This window comes from Penicillium expansum, assembly GCF_000769745.1.
Source record: "Penicillium expansum strain MD-8 chromosome Unknown contig275, whole genome shotgun sequence".
NCBI lineage: Eukaryota > Fungi > Ascomycota > Eurotiomycetes > Eurotiales > Aspergillaceae > Penicillium > Penicillium expansum.
In genome coordinates this window covers 236,061-262,292 of record NW_015971416.1, presented here as the reverse complement: position 1 = coordinate 262,292, position 26,232 = coordinate 236,061, and the positions used below count along the sequence as shown (strand labels likewise).

General features: G+C 51.0%; 8 protein-coding genes across 8 annotated transcripts; 5 read left to right on the top strand and 3 right to left on the bottom strand.

The window, feature by feature from the left end:
* Positions 1-653: 653 nt before the first annotated feature.
* Positions 654-1,109, top strand: PEX2_082890 (uncharacterized protein; the record flags this gene model as incomplete). Its single annotated transcript, XM_016745559.1, has 1 exon — positions 654-1,109. One exon carries the CDS (start codon positions 654-656, stop codon positions 1,107-1,109), a length of 456 nt encoding a protein of 151 aa, XP_016595372.1.
* A 1,176-nt stretch (positions 1,110-2,285) lies between these two features.
* Positions 2,286-7,692, bottom strand: PEX2_082880 (type I polyketide synthase; the record flags this gene model as incomplete). Its single annotated transcript, XM_016745558.1, has 2 exons — positions 2,286-7,532; positions 7,606-7,692. The coding sequence occupies 2 exons, from the start codon at positions 7,690-7,692 to the stop codon at positions 2,286-2,288; spliced, it is 5,334 nt and encodes a 1,777-aa protein (XP_016595371.1).
* An 836-nt stretch (positions 7,693-8,528) lies between these two features.
* PEX2_082870 (uncharacterized protein) lies at positions 8,529-9,644 on the top strand (the record flags this gene model as incomplete). The annotated part of the gene is made up of 3 exons (XM_016745557.1): positions 8,529-8,581; positions 8,661-9,111; positions 9,168-9,644. 3 exons carry the CDS (start codon positions 8,529-8,531, stop codon positions 9,642-9,644), a joined length of 981 nt encoding a protein of 326 aa, XP_016595370.1.
* A 622-nt stretch (positions 9,645-10,266) lies between these two features.
* Positions 10,267-12,152, top strand: PEX2_082860 (cytochrome P450; the record flags this gene model as incomplete). Its single annotated transcript, XM_016745556.1, has 5 exons — positions 10,267-10,387; positions 10,438-10,501; positions 10,559-11,356; positions 11,422-11,573; positions 11,707-12,152. 5 exons carry the CDS (start codon positions 10,267-10,269, stop codon positions 12,150-12,152), a joined length of 1,581 nt encoding a protein of 526 aa, XP_016595369.1.
* Positions 12,153-14,086: 1,934 nt separating this feature from the next.
* PEX2_082850 (fungal specific transcription factor domain-containing protein) lies at positions 14,087-16,243 on the top strand (the record flags this gene model as incomplete). The annotated part of the gene is made up of 1 exon (XM_016745555.1): positions 14,087-16,243. The coding sequence occupies one exon, from the start codon at positions 14,087-14,089 to the stop codon at positions 16,241-16,243; it is 2,157 nt and encodes a 718-aa protein (XP_016595368.1).
* A 1,165-nt stretch (positions 16,244-17,408) lies between these two features.
* PEX2_082840 (FAD-dependent oxidoreductase) lies at positions 17,409-19,278 on the bottom strand (the record flags this gene model as incomplete). Its single annotated transcript, XM_016745554.1, has 5 exons — positions 17,409-17,588; positions 17,642-17,759; positions 17,831-18,787; positions 18,845-19,045; positions 19,109-19,278. The coding sequence occupies 5 exons, from the start codon at positions 19,276-19,278 to the stop codon at positions 17,409-17,411; spliced, it is 1,626 nt and encodes a 541-aa protein (XP_016595367.1).
* Positions 19,279-20,032: 754 nt separating this feature from the next.
* PEX2_082830 (SDR family NAD(P)-dependent oxidoreductase) lies at positions 20,033-20,928 on the bottom strand (the record flags this gene model as incomplete). The annotated part of the gene is made up of 3 exons (XM_016745553.1): positions 20,033-20,523; positions 20,577-20,819; positions 20,883-20,928. The coding sequence occupies 3 exons, from the start codon at positions 20,926-20,928 to the stop codon at positions 20,033-20,035; spliced, it is 780 nt and encodes a 259-aa protein (XP_016595366.1).
* Positions 20,929-21,387: 459 nt separating this feature from the next.
* Positions 21,388-25,940, top strand: PEX2_082820 (CDR ABC transporter; the record flags this gene model as incomplete). Its single annotated transcript, XM_016745552.1, has 7 exons — positions 21,388-21,624; positions 21,674-21,971; positions 22,022-22,277; positions 22,342-23,407; positions 23,461-23,726; positions 23,794-25,744; positions 25,815-25,940. 7 exons carry the CDS (start codon positions 21,388-21,390, stop codon positions 25,938-25,940), a joined length of 4,200 nt encoding a protein of 1,399 aa, XP_016595365.1.
* Positions 25,941-26,232: the final 292 nt, after the last annotated feature.

Genomic DNA, 26,232 nt, shown 5'->3' with positions numbered 1-26,232 from the left:
GGTTACGAAACTGATGGATGAAATTGGGCGGAGACTGGAGGGTAATTGTTCACTACACGTTTGGAATTTGTTTTTGGTTGCTTGCCAGCAATTTGTTTCTTGATATTGGGCACCCGGGCCACCTTTTAATTGGATCTTCAGTTTATATCACTGCAGCGGATTATTCCATACTGACTGCTTTGAGTCCAGGTATATTAATGGTAGAATAGCGTAAAAGCCTCAGACTTACCCTGCAAATAGAAGAGATATATAACGATGAGATGGAGTTTGAGAGGTGACTGAATCAGTTGAAGAAGGAATAGGCTCTTTGTGATTGAAAACCTTCGGATACTACCAGAGCCTCCTATATTAATTTCAGGGACTTTGCACTAGCCTCGCTAGAGTATTTCTAGCTGAACTTGCAAGAAAATTTCCTGGGATACTGTCGCCGGTGATGGCAATTCTATATATTCACAGCAGAAAATTGTCAAAGCTGCAGAGCAGGTTACGTCAAAGGAAACAAACGATATAGGGAAAGTTTGCGCTTCCATAGCTATATTAAAGGACCCCTTTCTCCCCCCTCCTCTACTATTTCATCCTCCTCCACGCATCAGCGGTATTTTCTAGGTTTCTCCTATTTTCCAGCAGCTCACCTAGTCTCTACCCTTCTCAATATGGGGAACATGAAACGGGAAATAGAAACACAGGCTCTACATGCGCTTGAAAAGGATGGTCAGTCAGATGATACTGCAGACCTAACCCCAACTGGAGATGCGGCGGCACCTACCACCCCTGATAAACAGAAGGCCACTGGCACACTTGCTTCCGCAAACAAAAAGAACACCGATCGTCCCCTCCCGACTTCGTACATCGTGCAACCCCGCCATGGACCTCCGTATGACTACGCGTGGTATCATTCACCGCTCGAAGAGCCTGCTGTGTACCACATGAGTGACCCTGCGGCGGCACTGACTGCGTATGCGGACATTCAGGTTGTGAACAAACGTGTTCAGTTTGATCTTCGGAACATGAAAGCCGTGTTACTGGAAATGGGGTTGATTGAGGAGTCGGGTTCCGAGAGCGAATACAGTTCGGATAGCTCGATAGATTTTTTCGTTGGTGCGAGGTAGATGGGTGTGCGTGCGCTATCACGAACAGACCTCATGGGGATGGTGTTGGTCTCTTTCCTTTGTTCTTGTCGTGGGGCCCAAGAGGCCCGTTTTGATATTTTTGGTATTTTGCTTCTTGAGCAGATCCTTGCGGACTTTGAACCAGGATGAAATGTCCATTATTATGATGGATTATTGTATTGTAGCCATTGATCTTTCATAGCTTAGAATTGATGGTAGCTTATGGACACTATAGAGTAGACCTCCGCAAAGCTCACAAAGCCCAAAGCCCAAACCACCCCAACCCACTAATGGGCTGGGTTTTGGGCCTTAGTTCGTAGGCCCACCGGTAGGCTATAGGCCCGGGGTAAAAGCCCAATGAGTACTAAATAATATAAATATTCCCAAAAACGTGAATTCTTTAATTATCTTACATTTAGATACCGTTTTTAGCCTCTATTTTAGGGTAATACTTCATTATTCTAATCAATTCGAAATCATTTATCAGTTATATTTACATCTCGCGTTATTTAAATAAATTATAAATTAAAGAAGTTTACTTCGAAGTCGTAGTACTCTTACGGAGAGCACACAAATCCTAAATATATATCTTGTCAAAACATTAATATCAGTCTTTTTCGCAGTATCTCGACCTCTACCGATCGGACTTTCTTTAAAATTGAAATATACTTATATAGCTATTGTTATTATAAACTCTGAATTTAAATTTCATGCGACTAGTAAAAGGGATAGAATACAATATTGTATAGCGATTACAAGATACTAGGGTTAACCCCCCTAAATGGGCTACAATGTGGACCTTATGGGCCCCTACGAATGGGCTACAACAATGGGTTGGGTTGGGCTTTGGGCCCGGGGTCCGGGCCCATGTATGGGCTTCGCGGAGGGCATGTGATATCTTTGCAAGTGACCATAACACCTGTCACGTGTTAGTTTTGCTTGGCAAAATGACGCGCATTAGTCTTCTCCTTTTAGCTTCTTCTGCGACAACAGATTTCAGGTCAAGGAGAACATAAAAAAGTATATTTCAAACAGTCTAATAACTAAGGATCTCGAAATATTCAAAAAGGAATACAAAAGGATGAAACATAAATAAAGACATGGAAAAGACAATAAGAAACAATATCAAGCATCATAATCATCGACCTTCTACTGACCGGATGGAATGGAGGTCAATCATTTGCCAATCTTCTCGGCAAACCAAACCACCAGATGACTGACAGTCGGGTGACTCCACGTCAATGTTGGGGGCACGGGGATCTTCAGCGTCTGCTGTAACTGGCGACGCAAAGTGACCGTCATGACAGAGTCAACACCCAGATCAGCCAGGGCTGCCTTCGAATCCACATCCTCAGCTGTCATCTGCAACACCTTGGCCACACAGCCGCGGATCTTCTCATCCAGATACGCCTTGAGCTCCGGTCCTGAGGAAGGCACCGCGTCGTTGCCACTGGAGCCAGCAGCTGCCTGCGCGCTGCCAGAGAGCTCGCTCACGCGTCGCACCACGATATCATTGAGGATGGGCACCGGCACCGGCTCCCCGTCATCAATGGCGAGACTTCGCAAGACAACTCCGTGGTCAATATCATACTTGGCAAGATGCTGCCAGGCAGCAAAGGCCTCATCGCGTGTTACGTCTGTGATTCCCTTGGCTTCCAATTCCGCGTTAATGAAGTCCGTGCTGGAGCCCATACCAAGGCCCCTCCATGCAGTCCACTGGAAGGCCACAGCTCCCGAGTCGCCCAGGCGTGCCCGGTGGGTGGCCAGTGTATCTAAGAAGGCGTTGCCACTGCCGTAAGAGGCTTGGCCAGTGAACCCGACTAGGTTTCCACAAGAGGAGAACATGACAAAGAAATCAACACTCTTAGGAGGGAAGACTTCGTGCAGGGCTAGCGCACCCGCGATCTTCGGCGCAAGAACCCGGTTAAAGGCGTCACGCGTGGTCTGCAATACCATCTCGTTATCCAAGACGCCGGCAGCGTGGACGACACCTTGGACCGCAGGGAGGGAGAGGCGGTCTAGGGCCGTGGACAGCTGCTCAACCGCATCCGGCTTGGTGATGTCCAAGGGAAGGACGTGGACTGAGGCGCCGCGACTCTCCAAGAGGCGGATCTTGGCGATGGTCGGCTGGAGATCCTCGCTGACCTGATCCCAAGTTCGGCGCGGCGGAAGAGCACGTCGCGAGATGAGCAGCAGACGTCTGGCGCCCTTCTCCACCAGGAAGTCAGCGACCTCGAGTCCGAGAATTCCGAGACCGCCAGTGATGAGATATGTGCCATCGGGCCGGGGAAGCAGGCGAGGACCCTCGCTAGCAGGGCGCAGCTTGGTGCGTGGTAGACTGCGGAACCGGGAGACGCGGGCGATTCCGTCGCTGATACGGATGACGTCGGCCCCCTGGATGTATCGCATCGTCGACAGGGGGATTTTGGGCTCTTCAATGTCGATGAGGGATCCTAGATCGGGGTGCTCACTGGCGATGATTCGTGCAAGACCGATCAATGGGGACTGGGCCAGGGCGGTTGGTGTTTGACCATCGCCCACGCTGGAAGTGAGAGTGAAGACTTTGATGGGCAGTGAACCATTGACGATGAATTTGATCAGCTCAAGCAGGTTCCAAGTGAACGACTCGGATGCAGCGGGAACCTCTGCCAGCGAGGCGACCTCACCGGGGATGTAGGCCACAACGGTTCCCTTCTCGAGGGGGAGGGATGAAGCGTTGCTGAAGAAGTCCTCTGTGGTTGAGAATTGGAAGGACTGCACCTGGGTCGGCAGAGTCGCGGCATACTGGGCCCGCGCGGTAGCATCGGGCGAGACCAGAATCACCTTCGTGATGAGCAAGGGCTCTTCAGCCGGGGTTGCCGGTGGCCAGGCGATCTGGTGCACGAGACTCTCCATGCTGCCACTGACACCCGGGGTGCCTTCAATCTCGGAGAAGCGCATAGCCGTAAACTTAGCAAGGACCTCACCCGTCTCGCTCAGCACGCTAACGTGAGAGGTGGGCACTGAATCAGAGGCCTCCTCGACGAAGAGGTAGCTGATCTTGGGCGGGTCCTCCGAGGTGAAGATCTCCACGCGCTCGATCTGGGCTGGCATCCGCAGCGCAGCTGTTTGGAAGACGGTAGAACCGACAGAGGTGGCAGCGTCGAGAACCGGGGCCCAGGAGGAAGAATCCCAGGGTAGGGGGTCATCTCCAAGGACAGCGGGATTGACATCAACGCGCGCCAGCATCTGCTTGGTATCACGGTAGTGCTCTGTTACCGCCCATGGGAATCCCATGGCTGAGACGCCAACCTTGTCCAAGTAGTCAATTGAGAAGTTGTCTGCTAGTTTGGTGGTCAGTCGCGCTTTGACGGCCGCGAGGTCGATGCGATCTGCGGAACCCAGAACCTTGCGATCCCAATAAGCAGTGGTGTGAGTGACCCAGGAGGCATCGTCATCCGACAGCGAGGGATCACTCGAAATCAGCCGGGACACGACCTTGACCTGATCCTGCTGGACCACGACCTGGACAGACCGTGGCGCGTTGATGGCAACGGGAACGCGGAGCACCACGTTCTGGAGCATCTGGCCGCCGGTGCCCTTCAAGAAAGTATTAATCAGACCCGCTGCGGGAACGATCTCGGTGCCGTGTAGGGGATGACTGCCAGGGAAAGGCTTTGTTTCGTTGTCTAGGCGGCTAGTGTAGACGAAGGTGTCGGTGCCGGGTACTGGGATGCGTTGTCCCAGAAGGGTGTGCTTCTCGACATCGTGCGTGAGGCCAGTATGGAGGGGCGCAGTCTCTATCTTCCGCCAGATGGGCTTATGCATCCAGGTGGTAGTGGGCAATCCAGTAGCCCAGCGTCCAGGCATCTGCGCTGCCCAGTTAACTTCCGCGCCGCGGCAGTGAAGCTGTGCAATGCTGTGCAAGATATGCTTCTCAGTCGGCTTCTTACGTAGAAGAGTAGGGATGACCGCGAAATCCTCCAAGCCTGCGTCCATTAGCGTCTCGTTGATGGAGTGAGACACCACTGGATGGGTTGAGACTTCAAGGAAGAGGCGGTATCCGTCCTCAACGGCCGCTTGGATGGCCGAGGTGAGACGCACGCGGTTAACCATGTTGCCGGTCCAGTATTCCAAGTCGCGCAGGTCCTGGCCGCGAGGGTCGACCAGTGCGGTGGAATACAGCTTGATGGTGGGACTGGTAGGGGCCAGAGCCTGTCCGAGCGCATCTCGCAGAGGATCCATAAGGACATTCAGGGTTGGACTGTGGAAGGCAATGTCGCTCTTAACGGTGAATGTTTTCACACCCCGTGCCTTGAAGGCTTCTGCTGTCTCGGCGACAATATCCTTATCTCCAGCCACCACGCAGGACGAAGGCGATGAATCGATGGCCACAACCAGGTCCTGTCGGCGACCTAAGATCTCTTCGGTCTCGGCACTAGGAAGGTTGACAAGGATCATGCCGCCCTTGCCCATGACCTGTCGGTATAACAACGCTCGGCGGGTCACAATGAGCGCGCCCTCTGCTGAAGTCAAAGCCCCGGCCACAACACTGGCCGCAATTTCGCCCACTGAGTGGCCAATCACGGCCTGTGGAGTGATTCCATTGCTCTGAAGGATGGCGCTGAGACCGATTTGCATGAGATAGGTAAGGATTTGCACCCGATCCGACGACTCAAAGTCGCCCGTGCGGAGCAGCTCTATGGGGGACAGGCCAATCTCGGCTTGAATCAGCTCATCGAGTGGCTGGATGGCTGCGAAGAATACAGGATTGTGAATTAGTTGCTTGCCCATGTCCGGCCACTGCGCACCGTGCCCGGAAAACACCCAGACAACGTCCTTGCTGACGTCTGCGCCCAATACGCGACTCTGGGTCGTGAAGGAATGGTCGGTTCCATTAGCCAGTGCTTGCAGGACCTGGGTAGCATCGAGATGGTCGTCAACCACAAGCGCTGCTCGGTAGTCATGGTGATCTCGTCGCGTAGCCAATGTCGTGAGAATTTCACTCAGATTATTATCCTTTCCATCGGCAGTCATCCACTCACGCAGGGTTTTAGCCTGCAGGGCTAACCGTTTCTCCTGGGGGCCTGACAGCAACAAAAGGCCTGGTCCGGTGGCTGCACCATCATCCAGGGGGTCTGGCCGCAGGATAGGATTGAACTCCTCGATTACTGCGTGAGAAACGGTACCTCCGTACCCATACGAGCAAACACCTGCCCGACGGATGGGGTCCGAGGAGGGCCACGGGGTGGCCTCTTGGACGACCTTCACGCCAGCCGTCTTCCAGTCAATCCGGCTATTGAGATTTGTCAAGTTGGCCTGGGGAGGCAGGACACCCTTTTGAATGGTCAGGATTGCTTTGATGAAGCCCATGACGCCTGCACCAGCTTCCAGGTGACCAATATTGGGCTTGATGGACCCGATGTAGCATGGATCGTCGGCGGGGCGGTTGGTGCCGTACACGCCTGCGATGGCGGATATTTCAGTTGGGTCGCCCAGGGGTGTAGATGTGGCATGGGCTTCCACATAGCGCACAGTGCTAGGGTCGACTCCTGCAACGTTGAGAGCAGTTCGCGCCGCTAGCTGTTGTGCTTTGGCATTGGGGGCCATGATGCCGTTTGTCTTGCCATCCTGGGCTACTGCGCTTCCCTTGATAACGGCCAAGACGTTATCATGATCGAGCAATGCACGGTGCAAACTTTTAAGGACGAGGGCGCCGGCGCCTTCGCCTCTAGCGTACCCATGGGCGTCATCATCGAATGACTTGCAAGATCCATCAGATGAGATAGCTCCAGCTTTGTCGAGGACGCGGGTCAGGCCTGGTCCGCAGAGGGCGTTGACACCTCCAACAATCGCCACCTGTGATTCGCCCAGCCGGATGGCTTGAACTCCATGGTGGACGGCGACGAGAGACGATGCACAGGCCGCATCCACGGCGGTGCTAGGTCCCATCAGGTTCAGGTGATAGGAAATGCGATTGGGCACGCCACAATACGCGGTGCCGATGCCCATCCAGGCTTCGACATTTGGCAGATCCTCCAGCACTAGCTTGGAGTAGTCGTCTGAGTTTACACCCCAGAAGACTGCTGTGTCACTCCCAGACAGGCTCTTGGCGGGAATGCCGGCATCCTCCAGTGCCTCTGAGGCCACCTCAAGTGAGACTCGCTGTTGGGGATCCATCTGCTCGGCCTCCTTAGGGGAGATGCCGAAGAACTGACAATCAAAGTCCTCCAAGCGATCGAGGAAATAACCACGCGACGTCGTCTTCTTGAGTTCCTTTGCATTTCGTGGGTCCCGACGATAGTAAGGCTCCCAGCGCATCTCTGGAATCTCACCCACTGCACTTTTCTGGCTGAGGAGCGATTGCCAGAGGAGCTCAGGGTTGTGGTTTCCTCCCGCAACGCGGCAGGCCATTCCAACCACGGCCACGTCGTTGGAGAATTCCTATTGATTGTCAGTCCCAAGGTACACTTGTGGCAGACGACGATGTAAACCGTCGGGGATTGGGACCACAAACATATTCACTGTACTCAGTACCAGGAGTATCAGCTGGTGCTGGGGATGTTCCCCCAGAGGGGTATGTAGAAGGCGAAACAGAATGCATGTTTTGACAGTAGCAGTTCGGAGACACAATCTCCTTAGCAATGTCAAGCTTATTCATGAAAATGTTCCCAGCTGCCGGTTGTCGATGCTCCTTTATACCTCTCGTTCTCCAATACGATATCTGCAAATCCTTCCCCTACCCCCTCCTCCACGAGGGTTCCTTATCGTCCCGGAAAGGCCGACATCCAGACCATTCACAAGGAAAATCAGCAGTAGCAACATCGGCTGCGGTCCAGCGTCCCAATTGGGTCATCTTTATCTTCGTCCATTCGCCCGTTCGGGGATACTGTTCGGGCTGCACGCCATAATACGCACAAGCTTCGCAAGAACGAGTCTCACTCACGGACAACGGGATCTATAGATAGGAGCCAAGGATTTTACCCCCACCCGTAAGCATTGGCAATGGCGATCCCGACTGCGTTATCCGGGATTTGAAACATTGAGGGCATCCTGCCGTCAGCCCTAAGCCTGAACGGGATGCATGCTGATTAACCGAAAGGAGTGCCGGGGATTATTTCTTCAAAAGGTCTTAGATGAGATACTACACCCTTTAGGGAGCTCATGGGAACTCCGTGCAAATACTCCGGAGGAGGAGAAGATGCACAACTAAAGATACCCCAAGTTTTGATCAGGCCATTTTGACATGGTTCAACAGGCAGATGGGGAACTCTGCATGGAAGAAGCCCAGTCAAATAAGATAGCTATCAAGTATATATGTGCTAGTAGAGACACTGGGGTGCTTTTACGTATTCTTTAGAAGAAGAGATCCAATATTTATGACTCTGCTGTAAAATCAGATTTTTACCAGTTGGCCAACCTTCAAGCATCACAACAACGATGGCTCCGTTTGTGCCATACCACTACTCGGCCGGCCAGTCGACTATTGTTAAGTATGTAATTGGCTCCTTTTTCCGTCCTGATTATCGGGGCAAGGGGCTTTTTGGTCGCTGATATAGACCCGTCATCTAGATTTGGTGGCTTGCTCACCACCGAATTCCTCGAACCTCCACCAGGCCGTTGTTTTCTCTTCCGCCAGACATACCGCCATACTATTGAAGGATCGATCCCAGAGAACCTGCGCAAGCTCATCAACAGTCCCGATCGACCAAAGGGTCCGCCGCCGCATTTTCACCAATTTCAAACTGAGTACTTCCGCGTCGAGAATGGAGTACTCGGTATCTCGGTGGACGGCGTTGTCCGTCGCATCACCCCAGAAGATGGCGAGATCTCGGTCAAGGCGGGTAGTGTGCATAATTTCTTCATTCACCCAGATTCTCCCGAGAACATGACTGTCTACCTGAGTGCATCGGACTCCGGGAATGACTACCAGCTCGATCGGGTCTTCTTCGAGAACTGGTACGGCTATTGGCACGATGCATTGTTGCATGACGGAGGGATTGATTGGATCCAGTTCCTCGCGGTAAGAATTAATTCTAGGTGCACGATCCCCCTTGCCCTTGTCTGACATGGTCGTAGATTCAAGATGGCGGAGATGCCTATACACCTGCTCCCGCGTGGGTCCCCTTTCGCCGGCAGGTCGGATACTGGACCTGTGTGATTGTCGGCCGATGGATTGGAGGACTCCTAGGATATAAGCCCTTCTTCCGGGAATATACTACGGATTGGGACTTTGCTGTCGCCAAGATGAAGGGTTCCTTCTTCCAGCGGCATCTGGTGCATGCCGCATTCGAGGAGGAGAAATCCTGGACGAAGCAGGCAGAGCTGGAACCTAAGGGTAAGCCTGAAAATGCTGAGTTTGAGCCGTGGACGGAGGATATGTCCCCCGCCCCATTGAGCTTAGGCCCAGTGGCGTATGAGCAGGGTCTATTCCATGGGGTACAACCAGGGTCTGTGAATGGATCCAACGGTCACTCTACAGGGGTCGAGAGCAAGTTGGAGCAGCTAGGCTCTCGGGCACAGCGGCGGGTAGTGATCGACGATGCGGGCAAGTAGAGATGGGTAATTTCCCAGCACCTGTTAGTTTATGAATCATAGTCCATTTGAATTCATTTGGTATTTTCACTCTTTGATTCTTGAGTATGACTAGTACACGATGGGATTTTCACTGGCTGTCTATACTGAGATCTGTTTAGAGAGAAACAGCAAGGTTACGATGATCTGGAGGGAAAGAACACATGACTTCACGTGGCTGTCATCAGCACTATATTTCTTATAGTTCTTATACACCCTGTCCATAATAATTCCTCTTTTCACGTAGACCATCAAACATAGAGGAGTTGCTCATCGTAAATCAGGCGCTAATATGGCATCTGAGCTTGTATCCCTGAAGCATGTAGCTAACGCCCAACCGTCCATTCAGGTAAAGTTCAGATCACATTTCGAAGGGTCTTACAGACGCTTCATCGATAATACCCAGGATAGGACGGGATGTAAGCACAGAAGATGTTTTCAGCCTTGAGAGATCTATACGAGCAGACTCCGATTCTCCTTTAGGAACCCAAACTGTCCCAAAATCTTAAAATAGGTATCATACCATTTCCCCGCGTGAATGAAGACCATAAGTATAGACAGTAAGTACATTTTGAGGCGCACTTTCCGGCCATCTATCAACGCTATGGATATCTTACAGCTCGCACCAACGCACCTTCTGGCAATACTGCTAAGCAGTACCAGCGCATTGTTTCTCATCACATATCTCCTCCGTGCAGGACATAGACCCTCAGACCTCCCGAACGGTATGTTGTCGCAACAAAAAGGTGGCGTTTCACATTTAACAGATGCACAGGTCCTCCAACCGTTCCACTGTTTGGAAACGAACTGCAGGTTCCAAAGTCTGATGCACATTTTCAGTAAAGAGAAACTCCCCTGTGGTTGTACCTGGGTAGCATGCTAAGTGATTAATGTAGGTTTTCCAGGTGGGCAAAGGAGTATGGCGGTTTCTTCACGCTGAAACGATATAACAACACCACCATTGTCATCAGCGACCAGAAACTGATCAAGACACTGCTGGACAAGAAGAGCAATATATACTCCCACCGACCAGCATCGCTGGTATCCCACCTTATCACGCAGAGCGACCACCTCTTGGTCATGCAGTATGGAGAGCGATGGCGCATGTTACGTAAAACCATTCATCAATATTTCATGGAACCCCGCTGCGAGCGTGACCACTGGAAGGTCCAGGAGGCAGAAGCCAAGCAGATGCTGCATGACTATCTCACCATGCCCGAGGATCACATGCTGCATCCTAAGCGGTACAGTAACAGTATCACCAACTCGCTTGTCTTTGGCATTCGAACCAAAACTGTCCACGATGAGTACATGAAGAAACTATTCTACCTGATGGACAAATGGTCCTTGGTGCAGGAGCTTGGCGCTACCCCGCCTGTCGACTCATTTGCTCTGCTGCGCTATGTGCCACAGTGGATGTTGGGTAATTGGCGGAATCGGGCAGTTGAAGTGGGTGATTTAATGCAATCGCTGTATCAGACCGTGCTAGATCAGGTTAAGGAGCGCCGCCAGCGGGGTATTCAGCGCGATTCTTTTATGGATCGGGTTCTAGACACACTAAAACAGACCCCACTCTCCGAGAATGAGCTACGATTCCTAGGGGGAGTCCTGATGGAAGGAGGCTCCGACACTTCGTCCTCGCTTATATTGACGATCATCCAGGCCATGACTAAATATCCGGAAGTTCAGGCCAAGTATGCCGACCGGGCCTTCCATCCTAATCTGTTTAAGCGAGAAAGCTAATAGGGTGGTATTGCAGAGCACATGCACAAATCGACTCCATTATCGGCCATAACCGCTCCCCGGCTTGGTCTGACTGGTCCAAGCTGCCCTATATCAATATGATTATCAAAGAATCTCACCGGTGGCGTCCCGTCAGCCCATTGGGTGTTCCACATGCCGTCGCTGAAGGTGTGTTTGAATCCATTTTTATTTTGCCTGCGCCAAGCAGTTATTACAGTTCTTGTAGTTCTTGCAGATGACACAGATGAAAAAGAAAATCAGGAACCAAACCCAGAAGATCTTGGCTAACGATCCACCTCAGATGACCACATCGACGGCAAACTCATTCCGCAAGGATCGAGTATCGTTCTCAATGTCTGGGGCATGCATCATGACAGTGATCGATGGCAAGAACCAGAACATTTCCAGCCTGAACGCTTCGCTGATTTCCCAGCGCTCGCCTCGGGTTACGCTGGATCCGAGCGCCGAGACCACCTTGGTTACGGAGCGGGCCGGCGCATCTGTCCGGGCATCCACTTAGCGGAACGCAACTTGATCATCGGCATTGCCAAGTTGCTCTGGGCCTTTGAATTCCTCGAACCCCTCGGTAGCGATAGTGATATTTCAGCTCACTCCGGCGCTAGTAAAGGGTTTCTCCATTGCCCCAAGGACTATGGCTGTGTCATTCGTCTTCGGTCTCCGGAGAAGCGAGAGACCATTATGCGGGAGTTTGCCGAGGCGCAAGAGGTGTTCGCTCGATTTGATTAGCTAGATTAGAGGATAAACGCTAGAATGTGATCGCTACCCTCCTCCCCCTGTTATCACCAGCCTCCATTTGGAATATTTTTGCGAAGGTCCGGTGAAATTATCCATGCTACTATGTATGCTAGCTCGGCATCAAAACCCTATTTTGTTGCAGATCTTCCGTATCCGTTTATTAATCAATGAAGTATGTTTTTCATGTGGAGGGATTTAATTTAGTTGAAACCCCCGATTGGTGTAGCGTCCCGGATTCTGACATGCATTTTGCATCCCACGCGTCAATCCATTGGGTATTTTTGCCTCCAACGGCGTAGGAGTTTAGTTCATAAGGCCCGGGAAAGCGGCAAGGTAACCTTGTGTTCCGTAAACCCAGACTTTGTTCCGATTCCACGTGCAATTATAATTGTTAGTGCATATTGGTATTACCATATGGCTACTACATCGTACCTAAAATAGGCAATTCGGACACTTCACCTTGTAAAGGATCTGAATCCCTGTACATTGATGCAAATCGCATTCGTGTAAGATCATAATGCCAACTCCGTTTCTGCAGCAGATGCATGTCGCCGAGAGGAGCAGCGGAACGGCGGACCTCACTCCGACTCCTTCAAAGATCCCCGAAAGATTGGATCTTAATTTGTAGATAAGATGATCGCCCTAGCACGCCTTTGGGGCTTAATTGGAGTTCATAGTGTCTAGATAGGACGTGGGGTGAAGAATCGTAATCGTGAAGAATCCCTCTAGCGCTGATTGATAGGAGTATAGGACTCACGCTAGGATGTGATGTGATTTGAGGTGATTTGATTTATGATATTCATTATACTGTGTTCCTTTTCTCCATAATTTCTGAATGCCTTTCCCGATTAGTCAATATATATTCCTTCAATGCATGAATAATTCGATCTGTAATAACTAGGATTATATATTGCTTATAGCACTAGTGTACTCTCTACCTTGGCAATATAGACGTCGATCCCTATATATTCTACCAATATACAGCTAAGCTTTCTCATCAATACTTGGAAAAATCTGGGCAAGATTTGTAGGTTCGTAAAGTCTCTCGTCTATGTTGTATATACCCAGTAGGATGAGATTCCCTGGCCACTCTAACCTTGGTGGCTATAAGGGTCCAACCTTGCGAGGTCTAATATCTTATCTTTCTGACTTCGGACCAATGATACCATCAGACTCGCTTATTATTCCAACAAAGCGAAGTGGCGAATTCAGCCAAGGATGCGCGATAATAGCTGACAATAGCTGACGAATTATAAGAGTTGTACCTACCTAGTGTAGCTAGTATCCCGCTGTTTTCTCGTGTTTTATTCCCTTCTTGGTCTTTTCATGCAAGTCTCATTTTGTGCAGGGGGAGCCCATCATCCCTGCATTTTGTTATGTACTTTTGTCTTTGTCGGTTTGCCCAGACATCTGAAACCTCAGGCATCCAACGCCAACACCACTCCTGCGCAACTCTTTTTTCCTTTACGCGATCAACCGCGCCCCCCTCCGACCCCTCCCCCCCGTCAAGTCTTGAGTAGCCCAGAGGGAAATTCCTTTTAAGGTTCCGACCGCCATTTGGAGTCGAACGAAACTGGTCTGAATGAATATCTGATTTGTTTTGTCCCTCCACCCCACGCCTCCGTCATGTACTCCACTTTCTCCGCCAACTTCGATACCACGATTGACGCCTCCCGTGACAGATCAGCCACGCCTGTTACAGCTCCACGACCAAAGCGTAACCAGGTCGCTCGGGCTTGTGACTGGTGTAGGCTCAATCGTGTCAGATGCGATGACAAGCAGCCATGTCAGAACTGTCAGAATCGAGGAGGCTCTTGCAGCAATACGAAGCCACAGGAGGCTACCTCGCTCCCAGCTGCAAACCGGTAGGAAACCATCACATCGGGATGAACGTAAACGGCCTGCTGATCCACATCGATAGAGAAATGCAACGATTAAGAAATAAAGTCAAGGACCTTCAGGATCAGATCGCGAAACTCAAAGAAGGAGCGGAAATCCAAGCACAGACGGGTTTCGCGACGCCACCACTGTCGGATGCTGCTCACACCTCGTTCGACTTTGCTGAGCTCACCAATACTACAGAAGGATGGCAAGGCCTCCAGCAGACAGGGCAGATTCACTACGGGCCCTTGTCGTCCTCATATTTTGTCTCCCGAATCAGTCGATATCTCTCCCAAGCACTTAACGAGCCAATCGAAGATGCAAAGTTGGAGGCATGCATGGCACGCTTTCATTATATTGCCCCGTCCCATCAACCGTCTCGATGGGATGCAAGTCCGGCCAGCCAGGCGGATCAGCCTCAGGATGGAACCGAGGAGGCCGAGGATCTGACCCGCTCACAAGAGGAACACTTTCTCAATCTGCTCTGGCAGTCCTTCCACTGTGTATACCCTATCCTCGACGAACGCGAATTTCAGCAATATTATGAGTCATTATGGTCAAGTTCTCCGGACGGAATGTCCACCCGGAAGCCATCCGCCTTGGTCGATGTGCTGTTGGCAGTGTGCATGCAGTACAGCAGCACGTTCTTCGTCAGTGATGACAACCAGCAGGGGGATACAGATTCTGAATGGCAGGCCAAACACGCGAATCTGGCCAGTCGAACTTACTACCAGAGGGCCCAGAGGCTTCTGCAGAGTGAGCTCGAAAACCCCACCATCATGGTCGTTCAAAGTCACATCTATTCGATTGTATACTTGTACAACACCTCCCTGCTGAATACGGCACATATTAACCTGGGTGCCACGCTGCGAATCGCCCACGCGCTGCGGTTACATATCCGCCCGCTGGATGGGACGTCCCCCGAGCAGCAGGAGTTACAGCGCCGAATTTGGTGGGCGCTCTATCGGATCGACAGCCAGCTCTCGATGACCCTGGGTCGGCCGCCCCTCATTCAGCTGTCCCATGTCAGCTGCGGGCTACCGGGAGATGATCGCGAGCACGCCCGGCTATCTGGCACAGTCCTCCTCACGAATCATGAGGACATTAGCTGGCTCAGCTTTCATGTTCAATGCACGAAACTCATATTTCTCGTCCAGGGCGTGCAGACAGCATTCAACCGGAAATGTTCCCAGTTGCTGAACGGGGATAAGGTAAAGGATCTATATGAGGACCCGCGCCTCCTTGAGACTTTGGCCGAGTTTCTCGGACAGGAGATGACAGCCATTCACAACTGGGTCCAAAATGTGCCGCAGTCACTATGTAATCCTCGCAAGGGGGGCAGTGACCCTTTCTCCACAAATCGGGACGCGCTGAATCTGTCTGCGTATAGCCCGCTCTGGCTGCAGCGTCAACGTCTCCTCCTGGAGCTCCATTATCACCATCTTGTGATCTCGACACTGCGTCCCTTTATTCGATTCCCTCCCGTGAGCTCTTCCATGACCCCACTGACCGACGGTTACAACATCTCCTGTTTGAACCACGCCATGGCAATCACCAGTATCCTGAACCAAGTGCTGTCTGAAACGGATCTCCTGCGCGGCTGGTCACCCATCTTCCAGTACCAGTGGGATGCCATCCTATGTACCCTGGGATTCGTGCTTGCCAATTCAGTCTGCCCACCGACCCCTTCAGCCCGCAAGTCGCTGCAGACGGCGATTCGCACGCTGGACCTCGTGAGTGATCACTTTTTGGCAGCCAAAAATGCGGCGCAGGTCGTCCGCGAAGTCAGTTGCCAGGCCGATCGACTCGTCAAAAACGTCCAACAAGGTCTGACCCGGCGACAAGCGCCACGTGCCAGCCAGGCTTTGTCCACCAGGGCCCAGAATCCCAGGCAGGCGTCGAATCAAACCTCGTTCGTTGCCCCCGCGCAACCGGGGGTCCGGTCCAACTCACTCAAGCGGGCGCTGCCACCGACTACCCTGGAGGTGTCACAACATCAGCCAATGCCTAACTTTGAAGCGCGCATGCAATTAATGGACATGATGCCCATTGGGTCATTATCGGAACTCTCTCCTTCTCTAGGGACGACAGAGTCTATGTCGATGCCCTCGGTCACGTCTGCTGACATGGTCATCGGCACTGAAGCCCAGTGGCTACATGCCAGTGCGATGATCCTGGATTCCTGGACCACGAACTCATGATTNTTTTTTTTTTTTTTTTTTTTTTTTTCCTTCTTTCACTGTTGATGTTTTGTCTTGCTGATTTTACATTTTGTCCGACTTAGAGTACCGCCCTCTCTAAATCTAATCCATAGTATATAACCATGCAGCGGGCCCTGCTAGGTGGAGAGAAATAGAAGACACGAACTGGATCGATAACTTATTTATTGTACATATGCACGTGTATGTACCGGATGGGCCCTATGCTTTTCGGATTAGAACCTAGAATAGGTGATAGCGTTATCCAATTGAATTTCCCATGACATCTTGCCTCGAATGTTTCAAGCTTCACTGTAAATTGTCGGAATATCAGTTCTCCTTAATGGACCTTGGAACATATCTTCCATGTAACGACCAGCGGGCATACATTGAATAATATACTACATGGTCTACTTGCTCCTTACCCAGGGAAACTAGGACTCTTTGGAAGATTCGGGGTCGCTTAAGTTGTCAGTCCGATAAATTTATATCGAGGTGCGTTCACATATTTGGCATATAAAATAACCCAGATACTACGAGTCAATAGGAATATAGATTGCTAGATGCACTTTCCCTTTGAATACACCATCAGATAAACAATGACAGTCCTAGCTTTGTTACATGCCACCATCGTGGCTCGTCCAGCTCGATCAGACACTCTTACTAGAAACCATAACGCAATGATGTTAGGTTTAGGTCTCCACTCGCTCACATTGTTCACAGAGCAAATTTAGGCCGATCTGTCCCTAAGTCCCTATGACAACACCCAATGACAAGAGGAATTGTTATCCCAGTCTTATCTAGTACTAGGATCGGCATTGCAGACGTAAGATAGTACGTACAAGGTGGAGCCTTTTGCACAAAAGCACCATCTACTCCGTACTTGAGCTATTTTTCACTTATGTACTATCAAATTCGGGGTTTCAATGGGATGATTTTAATTGTAAGCAAGCGAGAAGCAGTCTGTTCTTTTGTCAAACCCAAAAGGGTTTCTGTTGGGGGACTTTTCGATGCCCCCATTACTCTACCTATGAAGGAAATCATGTCTAGAGGCCTGAGTTCCCTGATATCCAATTCGGCCCTAAGATGCTATCTCTATTGTATGGTCCCACAAGGCCTATAGGAAATTCCAAAATTTTAGTCCTTATTTCCACAGTATCTCGTCGTGTCAATTCTTTCTGGTGGCCTGGCACAGACGACCACCAGCCTCGACTTGCCAGTCCTCACTGCCAACAGCCGTTGTAGCATAGAATGTCTGGAGTGGATCATATTTCGTCTTGATCGCGTAAAGTGAATCGTAGTTGCGACCGTAAAAGGTCTGCTTCCAGTCTGGCTGTTGGGGATCGGCCTGTTTGTACAGTTAGCCAGTCGTCTCCAAATTATGAATACGTCTCTCCTTACCTCGCTCATATAACACCCTGACTCTGGACTCAAAGCTGTTAGGATAGGTACCCATTTGGTCGTCATTTTGTCTGCCAGAATTTTCATCTTGGTGAGGTTGGCACCGAGGGGCCAGCTCCTGGATTATAGGTGTCAGCAAGCATATAAAAACAAAGAAGTTGCCCAGCATGCCGGAAAAAGAGAGCGTACGTGGTCAAAATCACAGTCATCGCTGCTGTACGCCACCCAGGCAAAACCGAATTCCAGATATCTCCCGTCACAGATGACGAGACATTCAGACCAATTCCCACGAATGTAACCCCATCCGCAGTGAGCTTCTGGACGGCATCCGTAAGCTGCGAGTTATTCCGCTCGATGAGATCGAGGGGGAGAAGACGACCGCCATATTGCGCATTTTGCACCAGTTGCGTCGGGTTGGGCTCGATCAGTTTCATATAATGCTGGAAATACGAGGCGGACTCGGTGATGTTCAGGGTATAGGATATGTTCAGTTGGTGCAGGTCCTGCAAAAACGGCCCGAGCAGCTTCTTGGTCGCTGCTGCGGTATACGCAGGAAGTGTCAGTGGTGTAAGCAAGAAGGACGAGTTTGTAATTTGTGCAATCGCCATTCCACCAGCCGAGGTGTATGTAGGCAGGTGACGATGATAATGTCCTACCGCTTCAAAGAAACGGTTCGACGAGGGGTCTATATTCTCAAATTGAAGAACAACACCCGTGACGGCAAAGTCGGGGAATGTCTTGACAGTCACGGCGTACACGACGCCAAATGTCCCTCCTCCACCTCCGCTAAGAGCCCAGTACAGATCCGGGTTCTGGGTAGGCGATGCGGTCAGCAATCGTCCCATCCCATCTACCACTTCCCATTCCAAGACTTGGTCGGCCGCAAGGCCGAATCGAGAGCTCAAGGCGGAGTGGCCCCCTCCTTGTGTGAAACCACCAACGGGGCCTACAGTAGCACATTCCCCGCCCACGATCACCAGCCCTTTCTTATGAGCGGCCGGGTTAATGTCTGTTCCCTGAATGCCGGCGGTCATCCGCACGGCGGGCCCGGTATAGTGTGCGCTGGTGTAGTTCAAGAAGTCGATTTCCTTGAGAGAATGGGTCCAAATGGATAGTGCGCCTGCACCTGTTGACTTCCCGGCATAACTAGGATACATCATTAGCGAGGGTACATGTTATCTATAGATACCGGATGATTCATACTCATGGCCTGTGTTGCGAATTACCAGACGAATGTTTCGTTCCTGGGAGAATCGGATGGTTTGAACGAAGTCGTCTGGAGAGCTGGCATTGACCGCATAGCGCACCATCGCACCCAGTGTGCATGGTTTTGACCGGGGAGTAAAGGCGTCACAAGTTTCATTGGCCACGGCGGCTGACATTATGGAAGAGGAGGATGCATCGCTATTGAATGGAGTGTTTCAACAGGTCAGCCACCGAGCTCGTTGGATGAATTGGATTACTTACTGGAGCTCTGGATGCGTCCACTGCTGCTTTAGCTCATTACACTCGCTGGCGGTATAGAAGGGATCATGACAGGGCTGTCCTAGTGGTTGAGTGTCCACTAGTCGTCCGCCAATAGACGTATTGAAGCGTGCCCAGTCATTCAGGGACGGCCAACAACTATCACCAGGCATGCATCGACAGTTTGAAGACAAACCGGCGGAAACCTGGAGAACAGACAAGATACACACCAGGAGGCGAGGTGGGGACTGATGAAGACGCATTTTGAAGCCTGCTATCTAGCAGATCTAATTGATTTGTGTACTACGCTGTGGCCGAGGAGCATATTCTTATAGTTCTCCCAGTAGCTCCTCGTTACCGCCAATTCCTCGGAATCATGAAAATAGCATCCAGCTGCCCGACCCCCGCACTAGATGGGATGTGCATATTGCTTGGAAGTCCTGATGAGAGAGGGAGTGCATTCTATCTCCGATGGCTGCCGATATAGCCCCAGCTTGTTGTTTACAGTGGGTTCTCGTTGATCTCCGGTATTTTCTCTGACCTATTTTGGGTTTACTAGAGTGAGATGTAGATCCTAAAAGACGACACTCAACCTCTCAACTCGTATTACCTGCATGATCCATGACATCTTTGTGCATGATACCTTTCAGGCTCCGAGATGCTGACTCCGGTCCTATCATACTTGTGGAGACTAGGAGCGACTTGAGACAACCTTTCGGGAAGTTGGATCAGAGTCTTCCAGAACCAGCATTGTCTAGACCAATCTCGTCATTTTTCCTTGAACAGCTATGTGGGCTTCCCTATGTAGTCTCCCTCCTTTTCTACGTTGAAGGGGAATACTGTTTTAGACATTCTTGCCGGAAGAAAAAAAGTATTATCATCTTAAAAAAACTACAATATCATTGGTCTCATTCTCAGTTCTAAAATCTAAAATTGGGTTCCAACATGAATTCCACCATCGACCAACATATTCGTGCCTGACACAAAGCTGGCCAGGGGACTCGCCAGGAACACAGCCACATTCGCCACCTCTGTCGGCCCTCCCAAACGCTTAAGAGGAATCTTCAATCGCTGTTCCTCCACCCATTCCGGGTTGATCTTTGAATACAGCTCCCAGGGACCTCCCTTACACAGGACCGGTCCTGGGGAGATGGCATTGACGCGGATGCCCTTAGGCCCCAAGAAGTGGGACAGTTCCTGGACATGCTGCAGCTGCGCTGCCTTGCAGGGCCCGTAGGCCGCCGGAGGGGACCGGTAGAATTCCCGCCCCATGAAAGAGCTCTGCACGATGATGGATGCCTGGGGGGACTTTTCCAAGTAGGGAGTAGCCGCCTTGACCAGCTCAACGAAACCCATGACATCGATCGCGAAACTGCTCTCCCAGTGCTCCGTCTCGCCTTCCATATGCATCGGCGAGGCTGCGACCAGTCAGTACACATTTTAAATAAGAAATTCTAAGAAAATCAATCACCATTGGCGATAATCACGTCAATTCGTCCGAGTCGCTCGGCGGAGCTCTCGACCCACTTGACGAGGGAATCTTTGCTAGCGACATCGAACGCCGTGCCTACAGCGCGGGCGGTATTTCCCTCAGCGAGGGTCGAGTAGAAGTCATCATACTCGGTATTGGTGACGGTTCGAGCACAGTAGGATACATTGGCTTCCTCCTGGAGGAACTTATGGACCATTGCTTCTCCCATACCCCGCGTGCCTCCTAGTTCCCGCGTTAGTCGGACACAACTAGGTATGTTTTTTTCTTGATCTTGATTCTTCTTACCTGTGATGAGCACATGGGCGCCTTTGAGACCAGTTGTGAGAACCATGATTGTCAATAAATTTGAAAATTGAAATTGAAATTGAAATTGGAATGTAAATGGGAATGGGAACAAGTAGAAAACAGATCGAATAAAGAGACTTGAAAGCGGCGAAATAGGTTCCGGCCCCCTTCGGAGTTCGCAGCATTTGCTTTATAGATTGGAAATAATCATTGGCTCTAAGACCCTTGGAGAGATACGCTAGGCCATTCACCTTCGCATTCTCCCTCGGGCCACACGTTGAAAGTTGGCCCAGAACACTTACCCGATTGGGACTGTCTGGAAACTCCGTAACTCCTTTAGGAAACTCACGATATATCTAGATTGGACAGCGAAAGGAGGAACAGGAGATGAGCTATTGTTTTGATGTCCTTTTGAACTCGTCCATTTCCACATTTTCTAGTCGGCAATGTGATTCTTGGTTAATGAAGGGGTTGTGATAGTATTGCAACTTTGCCTATCTTCATAATGGTAGATAATTATCATTCGTCGTTAGACGTGGCAAAGACACCTATCCAGTCCGATGCCGATGCTCAAAAGTCTGAGGCCGAAACCGAAGGACCGTCGTCGAAATCGTCTCAAATTGCAGCAGGGGAATCGATTGCAGACAGTGTTAGGAACTTCCTTGAGCTGCGTCAGGGAGGCATTCCCGATGATACCGGGGTGGTCTTTGACAAAATATCAGCAGTGGGAAGTGGAACAGGAGTAAGTACCACTGACTCCAACTGAAAGCATCTCGACTAACTGTTGATAGTCGCAAGATGCACCCACCGTCACGTCGGCGGCCCAGTCGGCCTTCGGACTGTTGAGTCCTCTGCAAAACAGACAAAGAAAACAGTACTCTCGACCCATCCTCAGCGGATTCTCAGGCACAATCAACCCCGGAGAAATGTTGTTGGTGCTAGGTAAACCCGGGAGTGGATGTACAACCTTTCTGAAAACTCTGTCGGGGCTGTGGGATGAATATAAGGAGATCCAGGGAGAACTCACTCTGGGTGGTCATCCACTGCTAGATGTGATGAAACAGCGGCCCCAAGATATTCTCTTCTGCGGTAAGTCCTCGCACTTTTTCTGTTTGGTTCTTTTGAACACACACTGATAGAAATGTCTCCCTTAGCCGAGTCTGATGATCATTTCCCTACATTGACCGTGGCAGAGACCCTGCGCTTTGCGACCAGAGCGCGCTGCGGTCCCCAAGTCTCGGCCCGTGAAATAGACACAATGGTTACTCAGCTGGCAAAGCTAGTTGGTCTTGGGAATGTCCTAAATACCAAGGTAGGAGATGCGAAGATTCGGGGAGTCAGTGGCGGAGAGCGCCGGCGAGTGTCTTTGGCGGAGGCCCTGGCCACCTGTGCCCGGTAAGTGATCTCTTCTGCTCCAGTATATACCAATGATGATTCATCAACTCATACATTCCCACAGCCTAATCTGCCTGGATAACCCAACCCATGGACTGGACTCATCCACGGCGGTCGAATTCATGGAGATGGTGCGCGAGTGGACGACGCAAAGTCGATGTGTGGCCGCGATGAGCGTCTATCAAGCCAGTGATGCAATTGTCTCCTACTTTGACAAAGTCCTCGTAATCAATTCTGGTCGTCAGATCTACTATGGCCCAGTCCGGGACGCAAAGGCATATTTTGAAGATCTCGGATTTGAGTGTTTATCGACCACCACCGTTGCCGACTTCCTCAATGTGATGTCCGCTGATCCAGACGTGCGACGAGCCCAGGAAAACAGGGAAAACCAGGTCCCACGAACTGCAGAGGAGTTTGAGCGTGCGTTTAGTGCCAGCCCCATCTACCAGGAGATGCAAAAGTCGGTTCAGGTGGCCAAGGAGCGATTCCAAACCAACCCCAGTCCCCTAGTCAAAACATCGGCTTTTGCTCTCCCTATCTGGCATCAGATTTGGTACTGTGCTGGTCGCCAATTTCGCATTGTAACCAGTGATTATAGCTTGTGGGCGGTAGAGCTCGCCACCATCGTCGTCCAAAGTCTGGTGCTAGGCACGCTGTTCCGAAACCAACAGCGAACGACCAGTTCCCTGTTTATTTTCGCATCTGCTTTGTTCTACTCTGTCCTGGTCCCTGCCCTGCAGTCAATGGCTGAATTTGGTAATGGGTTCGCCCAGAGACCACTCATCTTGAAACAAAAGCGATACCAGATCTCTCGCCCGATTGCCTACGCGCTCGGTTTGGTCACCACGGACGTCGTGTGGAAGGTGGCCGCAATCTGCTATAATATCCCCCTATACTTCCTGACTGGATTTCAGCGGACGGCTGGGAACTTCTTCACCTGGTTCCTAATCATCTACCTGGAGCATCTCGCCCTCTCAATGTTCTTTCGCTCAGTAGCCATCTTCTCTCCCAACATGCATCGGGCCGTGCTCCCGGTGGGTATTTTCTTCAACATGTATGTCCTATACACGGGGCTCTACGTGCCCGCACCACAGATGCAAGTATGGCTCGGGTGGTTGCGATATCTAAATGTTAGTGGAGACTGTACCATGAGGTTTGGATAAGTTATGCTAACATATGACAGCCCTTATATTATGCGTTTGAGTCAGTGATGGTGAATGAATTCAGAGACCTGAGTTACCAGTGCAGTGCCTCGGATCTGGTCCCATCGGGCTTGGGATATAACGACATGGCCCATCAGGTCTGTGCTGTAGTGGGATCAGAGCCTGGAGATCGTCTCCTGTCTGGAGCGTCGTACATTCATGCTCAGTACGGATTCAAAACCTCTCACCTCTGGAGGAATGTTGGAATCAACGCGGCCCTATTTGTTTTCTTTGCCCTTTGCTCTGGGTAAGTAATCATGCACTGAAGCCTAGTCCAAAGAGAAAGTCCAAGACTGACACTGAAATTTGAACAGAATCGGGATGGAGATGCTGAAAACACCCGCGGGTCAATTGGCTACCGTGTTCTACAAGAGCAGCCCGGGCGTAACACACCGCCGTGATAAAATCGATAGCGAAACAGGACAAGACCAAGGGAATGAAAGTCCGGAGATGTCAGCTGGCCAAAGCAATGACGCACTTCGGTTACAAGAACATCAGGGTCCTGACAAGAGCCACAATCTTGCATGGACCAACCTCTGTCTCGACATCAAAACCAAGGAGGGCGATCAACGTCTGCTAAACAATCTGAGTGGTTCAGTCAAGAGTGGTCAGCTCAAGGCTCTGATGGGTGTCTCGGGTGCCGGCAAGACAACCCTACTGAATGCACTCGCTGGCCGTTCCACCATCGGAAATCTCACTGGAACACTAGCGCTCAATGGTCAAGTGCTGCCAACATTCTTCCGAAGTCGAATGGGCTACGTACAACAGCAGGATATTCATCTTCCCACTCAGACCGTGCGCGAGGCATTGCAAATGACAGCACGACTTCGACGACCAGAGTCCATCTCCGTAGCAGACAAGAATGCCTACGTCGAGAAAGTGATTGAGTGGTTGAATATGGAGCATATTGCCGACGCCCTAGTTGGTGTCCCGGGTGCCGGCCTCAATCTTGAACAGCGGAAGAAAGTCAGTATTGGCGTGGAGATGGCATCCAAACCAGAGATTCTCTTCCTCGATGAACCGACCTCGGGTCTCGATGGCCAATCCGCCATGTTGATCGCTCGCTTGCTTCGTCGTCTAGCAGACTCGGGCCAAGCCATCCTGTGTACGATTCATCAACCGGCAGCCGAGCTCATCGATCAGTTTGACAAGTTGTATCTGCTGAGCCGTGGAGGAAATTTAGTCTATGACGGTTCCCTAGGAACCCGCTGCCACGAGGCAATCCAGTATTTCCAGCCACGGAGTCGCCCCTGCGGCCCAGAGGAGAACCCAGCAGAGTATTTCCTCGCGGTGATTGGGGCTGGGTCTCGCAATGACGCCCACATGGATTGGGCCAGTCTTTGGAATGACAGCGAGCAGGGCAAGGAGCGAGAAAAGGCGGAAGAAAGCTTGGTCCCCGCCGCAGAGCAAGCACCACAGCTGGAGCAACAGTCGTTATATTCGGTACCGTTCCATGTGCAGCTGTGGGTGGTGGTTCAGCGAACCTGGCTGTATTACTGGAGAGAACCGGATTATGTCAACTCGAAGCTCTGGATGAGCGTCGGCAACTCCCTCCTCAACTCCCTCACCTACCTACAGTCTCCTAACACGGAGCGAGGGGCTTACAATCGGGTCTTCTCTGCTTTCATGTCACTCATCGTGGGCCCCCCACTAGGGCTGCAGGTGCAACCACGCTTCGTGACCCTGCGAGATATTTTCGTCCACCGGGAGCGTGAGAGCTTGACCTACCACTGGCTGGCATTTGTCTTATCTGCATTTATCGTGGAACTGCCCTTTACGTTCCTCAGCTCGCTGGTATATTGGCTGCTGTGGTACTTCCCTGTTGGCTATTTCAACGCCCCCTCACGCGCAGGATACAGCTTCCTCATGTACGAGCTCTTTGGAGTCTTCGCCACCAGTCTGGCTCAACTGTGCGCATCGCTAATGCCCAACATCGAGGCAGCCTTTGCTGCCAACGGATTCTTCTTCATGTTCTGTAACACCTTCGCGGGAACGCTTTCGCCAAAGCCAGTGACACCTTCAGGTTGGCGTTGGTTTTATAATATCTCTCCCCTCTTCTACCTAGGCGAGGGCGTCACCGTGGATGTTTTGCAAGATCTGCCCATCCGATGCGAGGAATCGGAGGTTTCGATCTTTTACGCGGTGAATGGCACAACCTGTGGCCAGTACGCCCAGGATTTCCTGAAAACCGCCACGGGATATTTGCTCAATCCAGCGAGCACGACGGAGTGTCAATATTGTCGGTATCGCGACGGACAATCATACGTAAGTAGTTTTTATCAGGACAAAGGAATTCAAGGCAACATATCTAATCTGGAAACTAACCATTTGATAGTTCCAACAATACGGCTATGAATTTGCTCATCGGCACCGCAATATTGGCGTTTTCATCTGCTTCATCGCGTTCAATTTCACCATGGTTCTCGTGATGACCTATCTCACCAAAACGCGTCGTCATTGATGGAAGATATATGATAGTCTGCGGTGGATCCAGGCTATAGGAGGGACTTAATTTTGGGGATGATTTCCAAGGTTTCTTGTTCGATAGTAGAAAGAGTAGAAAGAAAACTGAGATAGTAGAGAAATATAATTCGAATGAGCTATTTCTCTTTGAATCTCTAGCGTATGAGCCCGATCCTATGTTGTAGTCTCCTTATCTTATTTGCAGGCTCTGCTCTGACCTTCTGCCAATAGACATGGCATGACATTCACTGCCCCTCCCCCTCCGACTTGTCGATGATCTTTCTGCAGAC